At 44.2% G+C, this 21,010-nt stretch overlaps 1 protein-coding gene and 1 non-coding gene across 3 annotated transcripts in view; both read left to right on the forward strand.

The window, feature by feature from the left end:
- ABTB3 (ankyrin repeat and BTB domain containing 3) overlaps positions 1–21,010 on the forward strand; it is a 323,751-nt gene that overhangs the window by 198,192 nt on the left and 104,549 nt on the right. For both annotated transcript variants that reach the window (XM_027967688.3, XM_027967689.3), the window contains exon 3: positions 8,857–9,061. In XM_027967688.3, coding sequence (XP_027823489.1) covers positions 8,857–9,061 — 205 coding nt within the window. The remainder of the gene's footprint in view (positions 1–8,856; positions 9,062–21,010) is intronic.
- Positions 15,830–15,902, forward strand: TRNAG-CCC (transfer RNA glycine (anticodon CCC)). Its single transcript has one exon. It is a non-coding gene; the product is annotated as a tRNA-Gly (tRNA).

The following is a 21,010-nucleotide window of genomic DNA, read 5'->3' on the forward strand; positions in this document are numbered from 1 at the left end:
TTAACCGTGAGCCCAAGGAAATTAGCAAGACAGTACTTAGAGTTCAGTGAGCAGACCAGGCCTCCTTACCTGAACTGGTCAGGAATAGGTCTGCAGGAAGCCAGTCCACCCCACCTCCAGGGAAAGCAGAGGCACTGGCTGTGCTTATTTTTGAATCAACTCGACTCTGCATTTGGTCCCATCCATCCCATATTTGTGTCCTCTGAGACCTTGTTGCAGCTCTTCTGCCCAATGTTCCTTGCCTTGCCCCCAAGCTCCCAATTAACCTGCATTGGACAGCCATTAAGTAGAGTAATTGCTTTCTGTTATTTAAAGGGGAAAAAAATGAGGGCTTCATTGAAAAATGCCTCTTTCTGTTTTCTTTTTACACTAAACTGTGAACTTGCTGTTCCCACTCAATGTGTTCCTCGAAACAGGACCATTAATTTACAACTGTGCGTAAAAAGGGTTTCTGGGTTGTCTCTCCTCAGTGTCACCAGGAAAGACAAAAAAAGCCCTCATTGCTTGGACATGGGTGCTCTCAAATGTAAATGGGGAAACGGGGTCTTTTCATAAGGTCCTGCTGCCTCTAGCCACTAGAATGTACCTGTGACCCTTTTCAATGGTAAAGTGTCACTGGCCTTAACCCTTCTGTGCCTCAATTTTCTCATCTGTAAAATAGGGAATGAGTTGTCTTTGTTCAGTCGCTCTGTCATGTCTGACTCTTTGCAACCCACTGTGGCAGGGCTTCCCTGTCCATCACCATCTCCCAGAGCTTGCTCAAACTCATGTCCATAGAGTTGGTGGTGCCCATTCAATCATCTCACCCTCTGTTGTCCCTTTCTCTTCCTGCCTTCAATCCTTCCAGCATCAGGGTCTTTTCCAATGAGTCAGTTCTTCACATCAGGTGGCCAAAGTATTGGAGTTTCAGCTTCAGCATCAGTCCTTCCAGTGAATATTCAGGACTGATTTCCTTTAGGATTGACTAGTTGGATCTCCTTTCAGTCCAAGGGACTCTCAAGAATCTTCTCCAACACCACAGTTCAAAAGCATCAATTCTTCAGAAGCAAGGAGCAAGCATCTTTTAATTTCATGACTGCAGTCACCATTTGCAGTGATTTTGGAGCCCAAGAAAATTTTGGAGGCAAGTTAAACCACGGTTTATGATGCTGAAGAGCGCCTTGATTTCCTCATCTGTGCTGTGTGACCTAGGTCAAGTAACTTGATCACTCTGATCCCCAGTTTTACCATCTCTGAAAAAAGAGTGATGATACCTCCTACCCCAGGGTTGTGGGAGGTTTTGAAAATGTACCATAGAAAGTGGTAGCTGACTGTGGATGAACAGCAGGGAATGAATTGAAGGTGCTGTCACAGTACAGGTTTCGGGGAAAGGAACCCATGTTGAAATATGCAGTCTTTTGTCTCAGGGTGATTACAGTGGCATTCAGGAAGACAGCTTAGAGGGAATTGCACTGATAACCTAAGTCTGGAAGGCAGAGCTCCATTTCCCAAAGGGTAGCAAGGGAGATTGCAGGTAATACACAAAACACTTCCTATTTTTAATTGCCATGAATTTTTTATGGGTACTAGAAGAATATTGGTTTTTCTTTTATGGCACTGATATAAAGTTTTGTTTTTCAATGAATGTATTGTGTGAAAGAAGGAGCCAATTTAAAGAAAAATGTTAAGTAAATAAATTGGACCTGCGGCACACAGATATGTGAGAATTGATGATGCTGATTTTCAAATGACTGACATTTGGGAAACCTGATTATAAGCAGATTCTCAAGTAGGTTCCTAGAACCAAACTCTAGCCACCCAAACTCAGTGTAGCTAGTGACAGTGGGTTTGTTGCTTTGGGTTCATGAATGAAGCTGCCCGGGAAGCAGCAGATAGCACATACACAGAGTGGGATTTGAAGTGGAGCTAGTGATTATAGAATTCCCATGCCAATTTCATCTCCCGTGACCAACCCTCATCAGAGACATCCTTTAGGCCTGTGATCCAGAGACTGGGCTGATGACAGAGATGATGCTGATAGTGATGCAGATAGTATGATGATGGAGATGGTAATGGTGGTCAAGATGGTGGAAAGAAATGGTGCTAGTGATGAGGATGATGATGGGAATGACAATACAAAGCAAAAGATATGTGCTAAATACTTATTATACATTCAGAATGTGCCCAACCCTATTTCAAGTGCTTTAAGTGATTTATATGATTGCTTCATTAGGAACTATTATTATCTCCATTTTCCAAATGAAGAAACAATGCTAGGTACTTTCTACATGTTATCAGTTTAATCCACACAACAGGTTCACAAAGGACATAATTATCCCCAAATACAGAGACGTTAACTCACTCAAGATCATGCAGCTGATCAGTGGCAGGTTGGAAACTCAGACTCAGAGAGTCTGACTCCAGAAAGCTTGTCCCTAATCACCAAACACACTGCTCCTCCAGGAACAGGGCAATGAATGAGTCATGTGTCTATCCATTAAACTCAATAGGGGAACCAGATGTATGGGCATCTAAAGCATGTCTGAATTAAACACATAACATGTTAGACTTTATCATCAGGGGTTGTAGGTACACAGAGTAAAGGGCAATTGATTCTGAATGGGGGCATCCTGGAGGGCTCCCTGGAAAAACTGGCATTTGATCACAGCCTTGAAAGTCTTCAGTAATTGAGAAGATGAAGGGGAGGGTCATATAAGGTGAGAAAACAAGAGAAAAAGCGGGGAGCCTAGAAGTGCAGGGCAAAATGAATGATGCTCTGAGGACACAGTTAGTCCAACCAAAACCAAAGCCTTCCCAGGGTCTTGGGGACCTGGAGGGGTGACGTGTGGCCCCCAAACATGGATCCTCTTCTCTTCTCCACCCGATTTTGATTTTTCTTATTTTGAGCTTTTTTATGAGCGCTTTCAAGAAAGAGAGAGGGAAAGATTAATGTACCCCAACCTGGCCCTAGATAGGAGGTACTAGAAAGTAAACCCCACCTCGCTAAGCTTATTACTCTGATAACTCCAAGAAGCACATGCCATAATTCAAAATTCAGAACTAACAGAAAAGTTGGAAGGGAATGTCGCCCACAATCCCTCTAGGCAGAGAAATCCTTGGTCAACATTTTGCTTTTTTCCCCCTGTTATTTACTCAGTGCATATTTTTAATAACATAATCCTGATCACTCTGTATGCAATTTTGAATTTCACTTTTTTGCCACTTACCATTCTAACACAAAGATTTTTTTTCATTTATTGCAGCTCTCTGTAAACATTTTTAGTAATTGCATAAGTTTTATCACATACCAGAGTTTATTTAACCATGCTCTGATTTTCAAACATTTGTTTCTTTGTCAAATTTTGGATTCTATAAATAAGGTTTTGGATAAAAATCCTTGTGCATGAAGATTTTGTTGCATTTTGGATTCCAACCTTGGGACAGAGTCCCAGAAATGGAATTACTGAATCAAAGGAAAGGAGCATTTGTTAACACCTTGGCTACACAATGCCAACTTGCCCCATCATGGACTTGAAGCTGGCCATGGCTGCAGTGAGCCGTCTCTGTAAAAAAAACTTAGGTCAGTGTAGGGTGACGAGCACAGACATTAGAGTCAGGCAGACCCAGGTTTACAATCTTATCTCTGCTTTGTGACCTTGAACCTTGGTTTCCTTATCTGTAAAACAGAATTTCTCAACCTGGGCGTTATTGACTCCTGGCAAAACTCTTCCTTATGGGGACTGATTTGTGCATTGTAGGATGTTTAGCAACATCTCTAGCCTCTGCCCACTAGGTACAATAACAGTCCCCAGAATGTGACACAAGAAATGTCTCCAGATGTTACCAAACATCCCGTGGGAGGCAAAATTACCCTGCTTGCAGATCACTGCTGTAAAGCTAAAATGATGTCTCTCAGTCGTGTCTGACTCTTTGAGACCCCATGGACTGCAGCATGTCAGGTCTCTCTGTCCATCACCAATTCTCAGAGTTTACTCAAACTCATGTCCATTGAGTCGGTGATGCCATCCAACCATCTCATCCTCTATCGTCCCCTTCTCCTCCTGCCTTTAATCTTTCCCAGCATCAGGGTCTTTTCAAATGAGTCCATTCTTTGCATCAGGTGGCCAAATTATTGGAGTTTCAGCTTCAGCATCAGTCCTTCCAGTGAATATTCACCGATTTCCTTTAGGATGGACTGGTTGGATCTCCTTGCAGTCCAAGGGACTCTCAGCAGTCTTCTCCAACACCACAGTTCAAAAACATCAATTCTTCAGTGCTCAGCTTTCTTTATAGTCCAATTCTCACATCCATACATGACTACTGGAAAAACCATAGCTTTCATTAGACGGAAGTTTGTTGGCAAAGTAATGCATCTGCTTTTTAATATGCTGTCTAGGTTGGTCATAGCTTTTCTCCCAGGGAATAGGGGTCTTTTAATTTCATGCCTGCAGTCACCATCTGCAGTGATTTTGGAGCCCCCCAAAATAAAGTCTCTCACTGTTTCCACTGTTTCCCAATCTATTTGCCACTAAGAGATGGGACCAGATGCCATGATCTTAGTTTTCTGAATGTTGAGTTTTAAGCCAACTTTTTCACTCTCCTCTTTCACTTTCATCAAGAAGCTCTTTAGTTCTTCTTTGCTTTTTGCCATAAGGGTGGTGTCATCTGCATATCTGAGGTTATTGATATTTCTCCCAGCAATCTTGGTTTCAGCTTGTGCTTCTTCCAGCCCAGTGTTTCTCATGATGTACTCTGCACATAAGTTAAATAAGCAGGGTGACAATATACAGCCATGACATACTCCTTACCCAGTTTGGACCAGTCTGTTGTTCCACGTCCAGTTCTAACTGTTGCTTCTTGACTTGCATACAGATTTCTCAGGAGGCAGATCAGGTGGTCTGGTAATCCCATTTCTTGAAGAATTTTCCAGTTTATTGTGATCCACACAGTCAAAGGGTTTGGCGTAGTCAATAAAGCAGAAGTAGATGTTTTTCTTGACTCTCTTGCTTTTGGGATGATCCAACGGATGTTGGCAATTTGATCTCTGGTTCCTCTGCCTTTTCTAAAACCAGCTTGAACATCTGGAAGTTCATGGTTCACATACTGCTGAAGCCTGGCTTGGAGAATTTTAAACATTACTTTGCTAGCATGTGAGATGAGTGCAATTGTGCAGTAGTTTGAGCATTCTTTGGCATTGCCTTTCTTTGGGATTGGAATGAAAACTGACCTTTTCCATTCCTGTGGACACGCTGAGTTTTCCAAATTTGCTGGCATCTTGAGTGCAGCACTTTCACAGCATCATCTTTCAGGATTTGAAAGAGCTCAACTGGAATTCCATCACCTCCACTAGTTTTGTTCTTAGGGACTCACAAGGCTCTGTAGGGTACTAGACCATTCAGGTATGAGCTAAATCAAATCCCTTATGATTATACAGTGAAAGTAACAAGTAGATTTAAGGGGACAGATCTGATAGACAGAGAGCCTAAAGAACTATGGACGGAGGTTTGTGACATTGTACAAAAGGCAGTGATCAAGGCCATCCCCAAGAAAAAGAAATGCAAAAAGGCAAAATGGTTGTCTGAGGAGGCCTTACAAATAGCTATGCAAAGAAGAGACACAAAAGGCAAAGGAGGAAAGGAAAGATATACCCATTTGAATGCAGAGTTCCAAAGAATAGCAAGGAGTGATAAGAAAGCTTTCCTCAGGGATCAGTGCAAAGAAATAGAGGAAAACAATAGAATGGGAAAGACTAGAGATCTCTTCAAGAAAATTAGAGATACCAAGGTAACTTTTCATGCAAAGATGGGCTCAGTAAAGGACAGAAATGGTATGGACCTAACAGAAGTAGAAGATATTAAGAAGAGGTGGCAAGAATACACAGAAGAACTATACAAAAAATATCTTCACAACCCAAATAACCACGATGGTGTCATCACTCACCTAGAGCCAGACATCTTGAAATGTGAAGTCAAGTGGGCCTTAGGAAGCATCATAGAGACAGTGCATGTAAGGCGCTTTTTCACAGTGCCTGGCACAGAGTAGATGCTCAGTGAACAACAGCTGGACTGTTGCTCACATAGAGTCATGGGACGCCACAGTTTCCATCTACAGGCCCCCTTAAGATCTTCGCTACCCACCTACCCCTAAAAGATAATTTCCTTCTCTGATTTCTTTTTTGAGTTTCTTGCATGTATTCTCCTGCTGTGGGAAATGGAGAAAAGGAGGGTCCGACTCTGGGTTAAGGCTTAGTAAAAGGCAGAGGGGTGTAAGGAAGTTTAGCCCCTCACTACTGTCTGTTTAACCCCTGCATCACTGTCCAGATATTAAGCTTAGTGGATTGTACTCTGGTTAGGTCGTCTTGATGACTCCTTAGGACTCTGGCCTTAGGATATGGAAGTTTTCTTTCCTTTGACAATCAGAGTAAATAGTGACCACTTGGACTTTTGTCTCAAGAAGGACTTTAAGGCTGCATCTCCACTCAGTGGATAAGAGTTCTGTGATTGGTTAAGCATGTCTGCCATGGACATGGCAGAGAAAGGGGAATATTTGCCATTTTCACCCTCAGCTGAGACCTCATCTGCATAGTCCGGCTCCCACAAAGGGGATGAATATTCCTCTTGTCAATCTTCTTTTGAGGAAGTAGCCCCTCCCTCAGACAAGAAATGTTCCCATAGAAGGCAGGCCTTGGGCCTGTAGAGGAGAAATTCCTGCCTTTCACTGAGCCATTTAGATTTTAGGTACAAGTGTCTTATGAAAAGGTACAGCTGAGTGGCAGAGAACTGGTGGGCTCTGCAAGCTTGGTTTCAGCTGGGTAATGAGGGGTTGGAAATGGGGGAGACAGTCCCTGACCCCCACAAGGAGCTAGGTTGGAGAGGGAAGATTAAATTCTAGAAGGAGTTAATGTTTCAATCATGAGTCTGAAGACAGAATGCCTTCTTATTCAAGGGCCTCTCTCTTTTCTCCTCTATTTTTTCCCTTCAACTGACTGGATGAGGCCCACCCACATTCTGGAGGGTAATCTGCTTTACTCACAATATACTGATATAAATATTAATCACATGTAAAAAATAGCTTCAAAAGTAAGTCAGAAAGAGAAAGACAAATATAGTCTATTAATGCATATATATGGAGTCAAGAAAAAAGATATGAATGAACCTATGTGCAGGGGAGAAATGGAGATGCAGGTATAGATAATGGACTTGTAGGCACAGAGTGGGAGGGAGAGAGTGGGATGAATGAGGGAAGTGGCAGCAACATACATGCACTATCAAGTGTAAGATGAATGGCTGGGGAGAATTTGCTGTGTAGTCCAAGAGAGCCCAGGCTGGCTCTCTGTGATGACCTGGAGGGACAGGATGGGGGGAGAGGAGGGAGGGTTGGGAGGGAGGGGATATATGTATAATTACAGCTGATTTGCATTGCTGTATGGCAGAAACCAACGCAACATCTAAAAACTTTAAAATATATATTTAAATAAGTTTAAAAAACTAAAAAAAAAAAAAAAATAGCATCACAGCAACATTTAGATTAGTGTTTGACCAGACAACCAGGCACCATAGCCTAGCCCAGTTGACACACAAATTCACCATCAAAAATAACTTCAAGGAACATCTCCCCAAGTGTGCAACACCTCCCACTGTGCAAGAGATGATTTCCAGAGGGACAGGGGCAGTGCCTTAGATAACACCGGTCATGGGAGTGACGCTTTTCAATTGTATTTTCATTCTAATTGCTTTCAGAGGAAAGGCTCCACTTGATATGAGCCCCTAACAACTCTCACTTGCTCTTTTTAACAAAGGAAAACAGGACCAGAATTCAGGTATAAATTAATTACATTCTTTTTATTGAATTAACTTTCACAATGACCTTCTGTTTACAGCAAGGGATACTAACTTCCCATTTATGGCAGTGACATAATGTTTCTTTTTTAGATATATATATTCAAAAAATAAAATGAGTCCATCGAAGATTAAGTAAATAATGATACAGGTGGTGCTTGGATACAACTACATTCCTGAAGGTTGCTTACAAGCAAACCACATTTGAGAAACACAGTCTTAGTCAAGGAAAGCCAGAGCTTCAGGCCCAACCAGTCTCCCATAAGAAGATATTCTCTCCACGGCCAACCTGGGAACGTGCAGGTTTGGTTTGATGAAGGAGAAAGCTAGTTTTCTTCTAAGAAAGCATGAGAAAGGCCAGAGTGTTCTCAGAGTTTGCCAGTGCTGAGAATAGTGAAACATGCCCCTCAAGGAGCATAGTAAAGTGCATAGATTCTGGAGCCAGAGTGCTGGGGTTCAAATCCGCCTTCTGCTGTTCGTGGCTCTGCCCTGCTGAGAAGTTATTTCACCTTTTTGGGCCTCTGTGTCCTCGTCTGTAAAATGGGTTTATAAAGGTGCCTACTTTATAAGGTGTTATGAGAATTCAAAGTTAAAGCACTCTAACTGTGCTGTCACAAATAGGTGTCATTTTGGACTGAGTTGCTATTGTTGGGAATGATGGAGAAAAAGAATACTGTGTCACAGTGTACTAAGTGCTGTAACAAAGAAAGTACAGTGTAGCATCTGACACAGGGGAGTGGGGGAAATTCCAGAACGGTGTCCTGGAATATAATATATAAGCTGACACCTGGATGATCAGCAGGAGTTAGCCTGGAAAAGAGGAGAAAGAGAATGTTCTAGATAGAGGGAATAACAGTTTAAGCAGCACCCCAGACCTGATAAGTCATTGACAGGCGTGTGGTGAATGAACAAACGCTTCCCTCTCTGCCTGATGAGACCATTTCCATTGAACGAGGGAATGTCGAGATGAGAATCTCTGCACCTCTTCTCTGTGAGTCTTGGCTGCTTGAAGGATCTGAAATCTTACTTCTGTCCACAGGTGACCTGGTGTCCCGAGCAATGCATCACCTGCAGCCCCTCAATGCCAAGCACCATGGCAACGGCACCCCCCTGCACCACAAGCAGGGGGCGCTCTACTGGGAACCCGAGGCCCTGTATACCCTTTGCTATTTCATGCACTGCCCGCAGATGGAATGGGAAAATCCCAACGTGGAGCCCTCCAAAGTCAACCTCCAAGTGGAAAGGTAAGACATGTGTTGGCTTTGGATGGCCAGAGAGAGAGGCTCCCATCGAGCCGACACCACTTTGTGGTGGGTGGGTATTGCCTCTGAGGTGGTACAAGGGTGGGACAGGGGAGGGGCCAGAGCTGCCCAGTTTCCAGAAACTGGAGGCTGAATCTTGTGCCCTGAAGAGTATCTGAGACCTCGGGGAGTGCTGTCTCTTCAGTCGTGTCTAACTCTTTGAGACCCTATGGACTGTAGCCCACCAGGCTCCTCTGTCCGTGGGGATTCTCCAGGCAAAAATACTGGAGTGGATGGCCATGCCCTCCTCCAGGGGATCTTCCCTACCCAGGGATTGAACCAACATCTCTTATGTCTCCTGCAATGGTAGGCGGGTTCTTTGCCACTAGCGCCACCTGGGAAGCCCTGAGACCTGAGTGAGATCTTTGAAATGGGTTTGCATAGGGCTGGTCCAATCTGGGATAAAAGTGGCCTGGGTCAGAAGAGAGGGTCTTCAAATTCTGGAGAGATGAGGGTTTCTGCAGTGCGAGGGGGCTTCACTGTGAAGGCAGCTTTGGGGGACACCAGCCCTATGGGTGGGAGATGTCTGTCTTCATTTCACCCTGGCTGTCCTGGGGACTTGAGAAGGAAACTGTAACACCTGCACAGCCAGAAATGGGCTTCTTGGGCACACAGGGGACAGCATAGCAGGTCCCATGAGGCAGAATCCTCATGGCAGAGAAGGAAGGGAGGGCTTCCTGGAAGAGGAAGCTCCCTCTGACCCAGCTTCTGCTGCTCCTCAGCACTGTCCGTCTGCTCCCCTGTGCCTCAACCTCCCCATCCATAAACCAGCAGCAACACTAAGTGGTTTCCAGGTTCCCTTCTGCCTGGAAAACCCCAGGATTTTCTGAGGCTGGTTTCACCCTGTCAGAGGCAAAACATCCAAACTGCTGTCAGTCCAGAAGGCTGCCTGGAGGCGTCCCCTCTTTCCATGCAGACAGATCCACAAAGCTCATCTCCCATATGTGTGGGTGCACAGTTGCTTCATTCGTGTCCAACTCTTTGTGATGCCATGGACTGTGGCCCACCAGGCTCTTCTGTCCATGGGATTCTTCAGGCAAGAATACTAAAGAGAACTGCCATGCCCTCCTCCAAGGGATCTTCCCAACCAGGGGATCAAACTCACGTCTGCCTGTGTCTCCCGCATTGCAGGTGGATTCTTTACCCACTGAGCCACCCAGGAACCCCTTATCTCCCCCAGCATCTCACAAATCGGACCCATCCTCCAATGTACACAGGCTTGTACAGTAGTGACCCTGTTTATTGAGTCGTTAAAAGAGCTGGCTCTGTGATCCAGACTTGTAGGTTCGAATCCAGGCTCTTCCAATTAAAAGCCAGGGTATCTTGGAAAAGTGCCTTTAACCTCCCTATGCCTCAGTTTCTTCGTCTATAAAATCTATAAAATAGGAGTAAATCCTTCATAGGGCTTTTTGAAGACTGAATGCATTGAACAGTGCCCAGCATGTAGTAAATGCTTAATAAACATTCCCTTTTATACATGTTGTTGGAGATCTTACCACACATAGCTGAATAGCTCCCAGTTTGGGCTCAATGCACTTTTTCTCTATTAAATGATTCCAAGTAGTTTTGAAATGTTCATTGGATGCTCTGATTCTGCCAGAATAGATTGGATTTTATTGGGCTCCTAAACCATTCTCTTGGCTTTCAGTTAAAGAAGAGGATGGAGCATGGGTGAGACAGAAATTGCCTCTTTTTTTTTTTTTTAAAGTATCCCAAGTTAGCATCAATATTTCAAGCCAGTCTGGAATTAACCTTATCAGGGGATTAGTCATGTCTGCCACTATCCAGGCCAAATCAGTGGTGCCCTGTGTATATTTTCATGTGCCAAACATACCCAAAGTAGAGAGGTGGCAACGTGCACGTGGTCCCCAGGCAGGAAACAACCTCAGTCAGACACATCAAGACTTTGTGTTCTGAGTATGAATCATGATGGCTGGGAGGATGGAAGCCACTGGTCTCAGCTTTGGGGTATCTAGTTCTTCAGCCCCACCCAAAAGCCTGTAGAATGGGGTAGTTCCTCTGACTCATCTCCTCCCCACACTCTTCAATTCCTGCCTCTTTTTAGTTGACCCCCTCGTATCTCCAGTTAGACCTCACCACCGCTGAGCACCAGAACCTTATGCAACTCAGCCTTCCAGTTTCACTGCCAAGTCTCACACTCTCAGGCTGGACCTTCTCAGGATACCTTATTCTTTTCTGCCCAACACAGCAAGTGTGTGTGTGTGTGTGTGTGTGTGTGTGTGTGTGTGTGTGTGTGTGTGTGTGTGTGTGTGTGTGTGTTGCCTGTGAGCTTTGTGACGACACAGAACACATCTGTTTTGGTTGTCTCACCGTACATAATGCCAAACTCAACACCCGGTATATATCACAAAGTTGATAATTATTTGTAGTATGAAAGAATGGACAAATCCATTGGTCCAGCTGCCTGTGGAACATTTCCATCAGGAGTGTTCACAGCCACCTCAAAACTAAGGCCAACATCTTGCCCCTCAAACTGACTGTTCCCCTTTCTCTCCAAGACTGGAATCACCATCAACCTGGTCAAACCAGTCAGAAAACTGGGGCCCACCCCACACTCCTTCCTTTCCTCCCCTCCTTCCTATAGCCAGCTAGTCAGTAGATCTTACCAAGGCAATATCTGTGCCATCTCCCATTCCTCTAATCCGGGGTCCCCAACACTGCCCCCTTCCACATTCATGGCCTTTTAGGAACTGGGTTGTACAGCAAGAGGTGAGCGGTGGATAAGCGAACAAAGCCTCCTCTGTATTTACACAGATGGATATCCTCAGTGCTCACGTTACTGCCTGAGCGCCACCTCTTGTCAGGTGAGCAACACAGTAGATTCTCACAGGAGCACAAGCCCTGCTGTGAACTGTGCATGCGAGGGACCTAGGGTGCACGCTCCTTACAAGAATCGTCCTGAAACCATCCCCCACCCTTGGTCTGTGGAAAAATCGTCTTCCATGAAACCAGTCCCTGGTTCCAAAAAGGCTGGGGACTGCTACTCTAACCCTTCCTCCCCAGATTGCTGCCACACTGCACGGCCCAGCCCCTCGTTCCCTTTACTGCGGCCGTTGTTTTCCGTCGCTAAGTCACAGCTGACTCTGCATTTCATTTCTAAATGGTCTCCCTGGGTGTGAAGCTTAATATTCTCTGACCAGCTCCATCCTCATGGCCACCAAACTGAAACTCTAAAATACGAATCTCATCGTGTGACCTACTCCCTGTCCCCAACTCCCCAACCGTTGCCTGGCTCCTGTTGTACTTTCTGTTATGTAGTTTCCATCTTTCCTTCTGGAATCTATTTTCAGAATTCAGAGTGTGGTTGAAGTGACTATTAGTCTAGGGAGACCATCTAAGGGTTGCAAACTTTCTGGAACAAGTTTTAAAGAGAAATGAGCTGTGAGGGAGAGCCCAGTAAAGAGAACATGTTCTATAGTTTGTCAGAGTCATTTATGTTAATATTTCCATTCCTCCTTGGTTGAACTTTCAGGGGATGACACAAAACAGAAAGAACTTACAGTTTTTTGAGTTCTGTTCGCTTTGGTCTTCAGGAAAGTGTATGGATTTGGGAGTCGGATCAACTTTTGGAATCAGATCCCGGCTCTGCTTCTTCCAGTTCTGGGACCTTGAACAAGTCATCTCACCCCTATTGAAACTCTTCTCTTCCACTGTAAAATGAGAATAAGACCAGCCTCTTGGGACTGGTGTAAGCCAAAAATTAGATATTGTAGCTAAGACATCCAGTGCCATGCTTAGTAGAAGGAGAGCTCCCCTTATCCTGCGAGAGTAGCTGATATACATCCTTTTATTTTTTGGCTCTAAAATGCTATTGTCGTTGTCCCTAAAGAAGCCTGTGTATGATTCCTTCTAGACAAAAAGCTGTTTCTTCCCATTCTGAGCTAGACTAGAGCTTGGTATTTACTAGCATCTGAAGACACACAGGGAAGGGCTTCAGAGGAGAGAGGGCTCTGTTTTCAGTAAAACGTTTACAGCCGCTTCATACCAAAACTTACTAACAAGACATTTAAAGTGGGAGGTAGCATCCTAATTTGGAGTTGTTTTTTCTCTTTCTTTCTGTCTCCTTTTCCCCAGAATCAAACAACATTGCTTTCATTATCTATGCTGGCAAAGTCAAGTAAGGTTACGGTGCTTATGTGTTTATCATAGACTCTTCAAGAACAGGAGCTGAATATTGTGTGCTTTTCATCCATGCCCAACAGAAAGCCTGAGACATATTTGTTGACTGAAATAAAGATTGTTTTGTGCCTCAAACCATCTCTGCTTGTCAGAAGAGCCTTTTTTGGCTGGAGTATCTGGAACTAGGTCACCATATACCATTTTCCTCTTTCATGTGGGCATAGCTTTCGAGTTGCTACATTTGTTTTGAATAGTTTCATTTTTCATTGTGGGGTTTTGAAGAAGCTCAGTGCCAGCATAAAATTTCTGTAGTTTAAGTTGTTCCAGAACTTTGGCTACTATTTTTTGAGCTCCTGAAATCTGTCACTTTATGTTTAAAAAAAAAACTCAGATAAATGTCGTAAGATTATGATTAAGCTATATGTATTTCCTAAATAGTAATGATAAATGTAAACACCTCAGTTCTGAGGGTAGGCATCACATGTGGCTACTACTGTTTTTTTAATAGCATCATCTTAAATCTATGACAAGATTTTCCTGCCCTACATCATTACTGGGGCTTCCCTAGAGGCTCAGATGGTAAAGAATCTGCCTGCAATGCAGAAGACCTGGGTTCAATCCCTGCATCAGGAAGAGACATTTGCTCCTCAGAAGGAAAGCTATGACAAACTTAGACAGCAGAGACTTCGCTTTGCCGACAAAAGTCCGTACAGTCAAACCTATGGTTTTTCCAGTAGTCATGTACAGATGCAAAAACTGAACTATAAAGAAGGCTGAGTGCCAAAGAATTGATGCTTTCAATAAAGAATTGATGCTTTCAAAGTGTTATGCTGGAGAAAACTCTAGAGAGTCCCTTGAACTGCAAAGAGATCAAAGTAGTCAATCCTTAAGGAAATCAACCCTGAATGTTCATTGGAAGGACTTATGCTGAAGTTGAAGGTCCAAAGTTTTGGCTACCTGTAGCAAAAAGCTGACTCAGTGGAAAAGACCCTGATGCTGGGAAAGATTGAGGGCAGGAGGAGAAGGGGACAACAGAGGATGAGATGGTTGGATGGCATCACCGACTCAATGGACATGAATTTGAGCAAAACTCCGGGAAATAGTGAAACACAGAGATGCCAAGTGTGCTGCAGTCCGTGGAGTCACAGTAATTTGGACACAACTTAGCGACTGAACAACAACAACATCATTACTGGAAATACTAGTGATTCCTAGATGTGTTTGGACATGAATGATTTCAGTCATTTGTCACCATAAAATTAAAAAGAGGAGGATAAATAGGAGTGTTTTGCTGCCTGGGTTAGCTGGTAATGCCTGAGAGGAGCAGTGATCAGCTTCACATAGAAGACTAGGCATTAGGTACTTTTATTCTGCCCCAGTCTCTTGAGGAAACCAACCAAAATTTACACCTAGGCAGTGGCAGTTCTCACCCCTCTTGTAACCAAAGCTGTGCAAACAGATGTGGCAGACTGTCTACCAGGGAAATCTCAGCCACAGACATGAGCCTCCAATCACCAACTATTTGAGGAAAATGAATGGGAGAAACAGAACATTCTTAACAAATGGAAAATTTACACTCGAGGAAATAGAGTTAACCAAGCAACAGACATTGGAAGCTAACGATATTCAAATACATCTTCCAAGAAACCTTACCAGAAAATCACCACAACACATCAGTACATGACAAGTAATATCCAAATGTTAACATATTCCAATGGAAATACCCAAGGTTATGCAAAATTTCTGGCCTTCTGATTGTAACTCTTCCCCATTCTTTCCCATCGAGGAATGTATATCAGAACACAAGTGAGGAGAGTATCCTTGATACAAGCAGCGCTACTAATAGGAATGTTTAGTTGCAAAAGCTGAACCTGCTTAGCAGAAAGAAAGCCTCTGGGAGGCCCAGTGTAAGCAGAGGGTTAACAAATCCTTCCCCTTCCTGCATAAGAATTTGACCTTGGGTTAATTCTCTAGCTCTATTGCCCTGGAAACATGATAAAATTTGCAATATCAATTGTGTTACTAAGCAACATTGCTTATGGTCAAAATGACCCTAGATTGATACATTAGATCTGGCCTTATAGTACTAGGGTGAAAGTGAAGTCGCTCAGTCGTGTCCAACTCTTTGTGACCCATGGACGGTAGCCCACTAAGCTCCTCCATCCATGGGATTCTCCAGGCAAGAATACTGGAGTGGGTTGCTATTTCCTTCTCCATATAGTACTATAAATACTTGGTAAGTATCCAGAGATTTGGGCTTCCTTGAATTCGCTGATCCCTATAATAGTGATGTCCCTTTCAGGAACCTTGGAAGCTATTTCTGTGGAGTTGTTACAGGAGATGCTTGGATTCATAAATCAGGGCAGTTCTCACCACCACCCAAGTGGATCTTATCTTCCTGCATCTGAGCATCACCTGGGTAGAAGATAGCTCTGAGATGGCTGGGTGAATTGTTATAAGGCCTCCCAGTAAAGGGAACGTTTGATGTTGTCACACAGGACAAGAGTGGCTATGATGGTCCCATGAGTCTAACTGTTTAGTGGAGCTTAAGAAGACTTCTGGTGTGGGACTTCCCTTATGGTCCAGTGGCTAAGACTCTGCATTCCCAATGCAGGAGACCCAGGTTCGAGCCCTGGTCAGGGAACTAGATTTCCCATATGTTGCAACTAAGAGTTCACATGCTGCAACTAAGACCTGGCACAGCCAAATTAATAAATATTTTTTTAAAAAAAGAAGACGACTTCTGGTGGGCATTGAAGCTGGAGAAGCAGGCTTTGAGGCCACACAACATGGAACAGTGCCCACGTTGCACCCCAGGACTGCTCACAGCCATAGACGCGGGACCTTCCATCACCGATGCTGGACAATGATCACTCCCAGCAGGACCTCTGTCACCATTACCCTTGAAAGCTTAATGTCTCTGCTACCTCCTTTGCTATGTTCCATTTATGCCACACCACTTGCTTCTAAATCAGTGGAGCCTGGGCCACATCCCTGCACAAAGCAGGAGGGGCAACTGAACCTTACTGAACCGTGAACTTATGATATGGGAAATTCTCCAAACAGTAAGGTCATCAGTGGTTCCAGGCACCCAAAAGCTTGACAGAGGGTCACTACACTCTTCTACTTTACTTTTAAAAAAAATAAATATCACATAAGTGGATCATTTGCACAGTTCAGTACTTTTGATCATGATTAGCCACACAGCTCACAACTGATTGGCTTATACACCACAGGGAATATGCCCCAACATATGGACTCCTTAAGTTGACGCCCTAGGAACCTCGACAGCAAGAAGGAAGAGACAGGAGGACTATTTTTTTCCTGGCATTCTAAGCAGCAGTGCAGGATGCCTTTTCCCAGAAGAAGAATACTACTTTCTCATCTTCCTAAGGGCCGTGATCACATCTGGCCCAAAGGTCCTCTAAAATGTCCTCCAGTGCTAGTGGGTCCTGGAGAAATTCAGAGCCAATGGATGAATAGGGACAACCCAGTGGGAGAACCATGTATTTAGACCTGTTTTCTGCAGGGCTATTTGTGGGCTTGCTTGCAATTCCAACCACTGGATAAATGGTTCTAATGAAAAACATGCATGTTGAATTCTAAATAGTTACCTTAAGAAACAAAGTTTTAAAACATGATCTATGTGTGACACATGTGTCACCGCAATTTACTTCATCTGACCAGGGTAAAAGCAACTCTAATCCCAATATTTTTCAAACTGCAGGTTACAGCCCATTAATGGGCCATTAAATCAGTGCACTGCAGAGACTGGCAAACGATACCCCGCAGGCCAAGCTTGGCCCACTGCCTGTTTTTATAAAGTTTTATTGGAACACAGCCAAACTCACTTGTTTACATGTTATTTATAGCCTCTTTGGCACTTGTGGTTAGTTGTGACAGAGACCAAATGACCTACCAGGCTGAAAATACTATTTAGCCCTTTCTTGAAAAAGTTGCTAGTTTCTGATGCTGTGGTTGTAACTTGGGTTTTTTTTAAATTAAGTAAAATTTATTTAAAAAATAGAGTTGCTTGCCTGGAGGAAGGAAACTATATGTCTTGAAACTCTTTTTTTTGTTGTTACATTAACTTAACTGGAGTTGATAATCTTGCCAAAGTCGTGCAGCTAACACTGCAGAACTAGTCTTTGAACTCTTGGCACCAGGCCCCACTCTGTGTTTGTCTTTGCTAGTCTGTTTTGCTGTCCATGGATTATGGTTTGAAAGAAATATTTGAAAGCCTCATCCCTAATCTCTAGAATCTTTTTATAATCTTTATAAATGTTTACAGGATATAAAATGAATATACTTATTAAATAAAATATAAATATACAAAAAGTTTGAAGGAGAAACTTTGAGTCACCCATAGTCTGTGCATCCAGAAATAAGCACTAAGACCTTATAGGGAATTTCCTTCCAATCTTAGTTTTCTGTGTATATGCAAAGGTTTTTTGGTTGTTTCACAAAATAAGGACCCAATGGTAAACGCAGTTTTGTTGATCCATGTCATTGAATAGACTTCAAAAGCATGATTTATCACTGGATATGGAATTTAGTCAAGAGAGCTGAGCACAGGCATGCTGAACACGCTTCATGTTGAAGATGATAACCTGAGGCCCAGAGGGATGAGGGTGCTTGTCTGGAGCCATAAGCATATTTTCAGTGGATTTGCAAAGGCAGTGCCTCAGTGCCTTTGCACATGCTTTGCCCTCTTCTTGGACCACTGTCCCCTCTGCTCCATCATCTCACTTCATCCTTCAAGATTCATTTTAAGCATCACTTCCTCCAAAAACCCTTCCCTATTGTCTGAGGATGCACTGAGTGTCCAGGGCATAGCTCAGTGGATAGCATTTAGTAAGGGCTCAATAAGTGTTTGCAGAACTGAATAGAGCTGGGTCTGAAATCTACATGTTCTGGCTCTCAGCCCAGAGAGCCGTGTGGCCATTGCCAGCTGGCCGCCCTCGGATTGGCACTGGCTCTACTGCTTACGTGCTCCAGGCTTATTTCCCTAGCTATCCCCAAAAGTAATCACTGACACATAACAGGTGATCCACAAATGACCAGGGGTTAGCATTTACCTCCTTAATCCAGAGTGCTGTCTTCTTAGATATTATAAGAGATTTTGACCAGCACTTAGTGTGTGGCAGATCCTGCTCTACATACTTTATGTTATTAACTAATTCAGTCCTTGGAATACCCCTTGAGGCAGGAGCTAGCCTCACCTCTCCCCAACTCACAGATGAGGAAACTGAGGTGCAGTGAGGTTAAATTAGATACACTTGGGCAAGTCTATATGCGTGCGTGCTAAGTCACCTCAGTCATGTCTGACTCTTTACAACCCTATGGACTGTAGCCCTCCAGGCTCCTCTGTTCGTGGGATTCTCTAGGCAAGAATACTGAAGTGAGTTGCCATGCCCTTCTCCAGAGGATCTTGCCGACCCAAGGATTGAACCCACATCTCATGTTTCCTGCATTGGCAGGCGGGTTCTTTACCACCAGCGTACCACCAGTGCCACCTGGGAAGCCCTGGGCAGGTCTGAGAGTATCAGAAACATCAAATGAATGCTGTGTGGCTAGAGGGAAGGAAACCCCCTCTCTCTCTCTCCCTCTCTCTCTCTCTCTCTCTCTCTCTCTCTCTCTCTCTCTCTCTCTCTCTTTCTCTCTGTTAAGGGAATGGAATGCATACCACGGGGTGGGGGAAAGGAAGGCGAAAGAACAGAAAACAAGACCTTGTTCTGAAGAGTTGTTGGGTGGAACAACAAATTAGACAGTAAAGAAGGTTGAGAGAACCACCAGGCTATCAATACTTTCTCCTATAGGAAATTAGGAGATAGAAGGAATTCTGAGAAGGAAGGTGAGAGACCAGAACTCCATCTGATACTTCGTAAGCCCTCCCTGGATGGAGGCATAAGGGTGCCTAAAGAAAGGTGATGAACATCTGATAAGCACTATTATTGTGCCATGTATTACGTGAGCTATTTTACTTACAGAGTTTAACTGAATCCCTACACTCCACCTTGTGTGGTAAAAATGCCTTCATCTATGGGTGAAACAATTAAGTCTAGTCACTGCTAGTAGGAAAATGCCATTTGGAAGCTCCTTAGGTAATGCTAAGGACCTTCATAGCACATTAATTATACCTCTGGGCATTTTTCATTCTGGAGCCATAATGCCTGAGTTTATATCTAAGTTCTAACACTTCCTATCTCTGTGACCTTTAACTTAACCACTTAACCACTCTGAGCCTCAGTTTTCTTATCTGTACAGCGGGAGCTGTCATAGAATCTGGTATGAAGCTACTATGTGCCAATACACAGAAAGCACTTAAAATCCAGCATGCATTAGGCTCTATAGACAACGGCCATTATTAGTCTCACTGTCACAGAGCTTCTAACCTAGAGGTGTACTGTAGGAGGGCTCCTCAAATTTTAGAGTGCATTTGAATCCCCTGGGATCTCATTAAAGTGCAGATTCTATCCATTATGGCTGGGGTAGGGCCTGAAGTGCTTCTTTTTAGAAAAATGTTGGCTCCACTGGGTCCTCACTGCCGCACTGGGCTCTTCGTTGTGGAGCTCAGGCTTTCTCTAGTCTCGGCGGGGGCTTAGTTGCCCTGTGGCCCGTGTTATCTTAGTTGTTCCATCAGGAGTCGAACCTATGTCCCCTGCATTGGAAGGCAGATTCTTAAGCACTGGACCACCAGGGAAGTTCCTGAAGGGCTTCATTTCTAGCAAGCTGCCGGGGAGTGCCAATGCTCCACAGAGCATCGTGTGAATAACAATATTGTAGATTTGTGTGTTTGTCATTCATTCCCCCAACCTCCTCCTACCCCCATTTCAAGTTTCATAAACTCCAGTACTTTGGCCACTTGATGCGAAGAGCTGACTCATTGGAAAAGACCCTGATGCTGGGAGAGATTGAGGGCAAGAGAGGATGAGATGGTTAGATAGCCTCACCGACTCAATGAACATGAGTTTGGGCAAACTCTGGGAAATAGTGAAAGACAGGGAAGCCTGATGTGCTGCAGTCCATGGGGTCACAAAGAATTAGACACCACCTTGCAACTGAACAACAATGAAGGCAAGAGATGAACATTTTTTGCTTCCTTGGTGGCTCAGTGGTAAAGAATCCGTGTGCCAATGTAGGAGATGCAACTTCGATCCCTGGGTCAGGAAGAACCCCTGAAGAGGGAAATGACAACCTACTCCAGCATTCTTGTCTGGAGAATCCCATGGACAGAGGGACCTCACAGGGTATGGGCCATGAGGTTACAAAAGAGTCGGACACAACTTAGCAACTAAACCACAATGACAAATTCCCCTTAATTCATTCCCCTTAATTCATGCTGGATCCTTCTGCAATTTGCCAAAATGAATGGATTCCAGAGGTCAGATGTGACCAGCCTACAGAACTCTCAGGCTTTGGAGCAGTGACCAAGGGAAAGCACTGAGCATCCAAATATAATGCTGCTGCTGCTGCTGCTGCTGCTAAGTCGCTTCAGTCGTGTCCGACTCTGTGCGACCCCATAGATGGCAGCTCACCAGGCTCCCCCGTCCCTGGGATTCTCCAGGCAAGAACACTGGAGTGGGTTGCCATTTCCTTCTCCACCAAATATAATGATCATCATCCAATTAACAAGGTGGCCAGCAGAGGCTCAGAAATAGCAAATTAGCCACAAGCGTGCAGGAGAAGGGTGAGGCAGGATCTGACAGGTGTCCTCCCCAGGGAGAGGCAGCAGGGCAGATCCTAAACCAC

The sequence above is a fragment of the Ovis aries genome, chromosome 3 (assembly GCF_016772045.2).
Source record: "Ovis aries strain OAR_USU_Benz2616 breed Rambouillet chromosome 3, ARS-UI_Ramb_v3.0, whole genome shotgun sequence".
In the NCBI taxonomy this organism is placed as follows: Eukaryota; Metazoa; Chordata; class Mammalia; order Artiodactyla; family Bovidae; genus Ovis; species Ovis aries.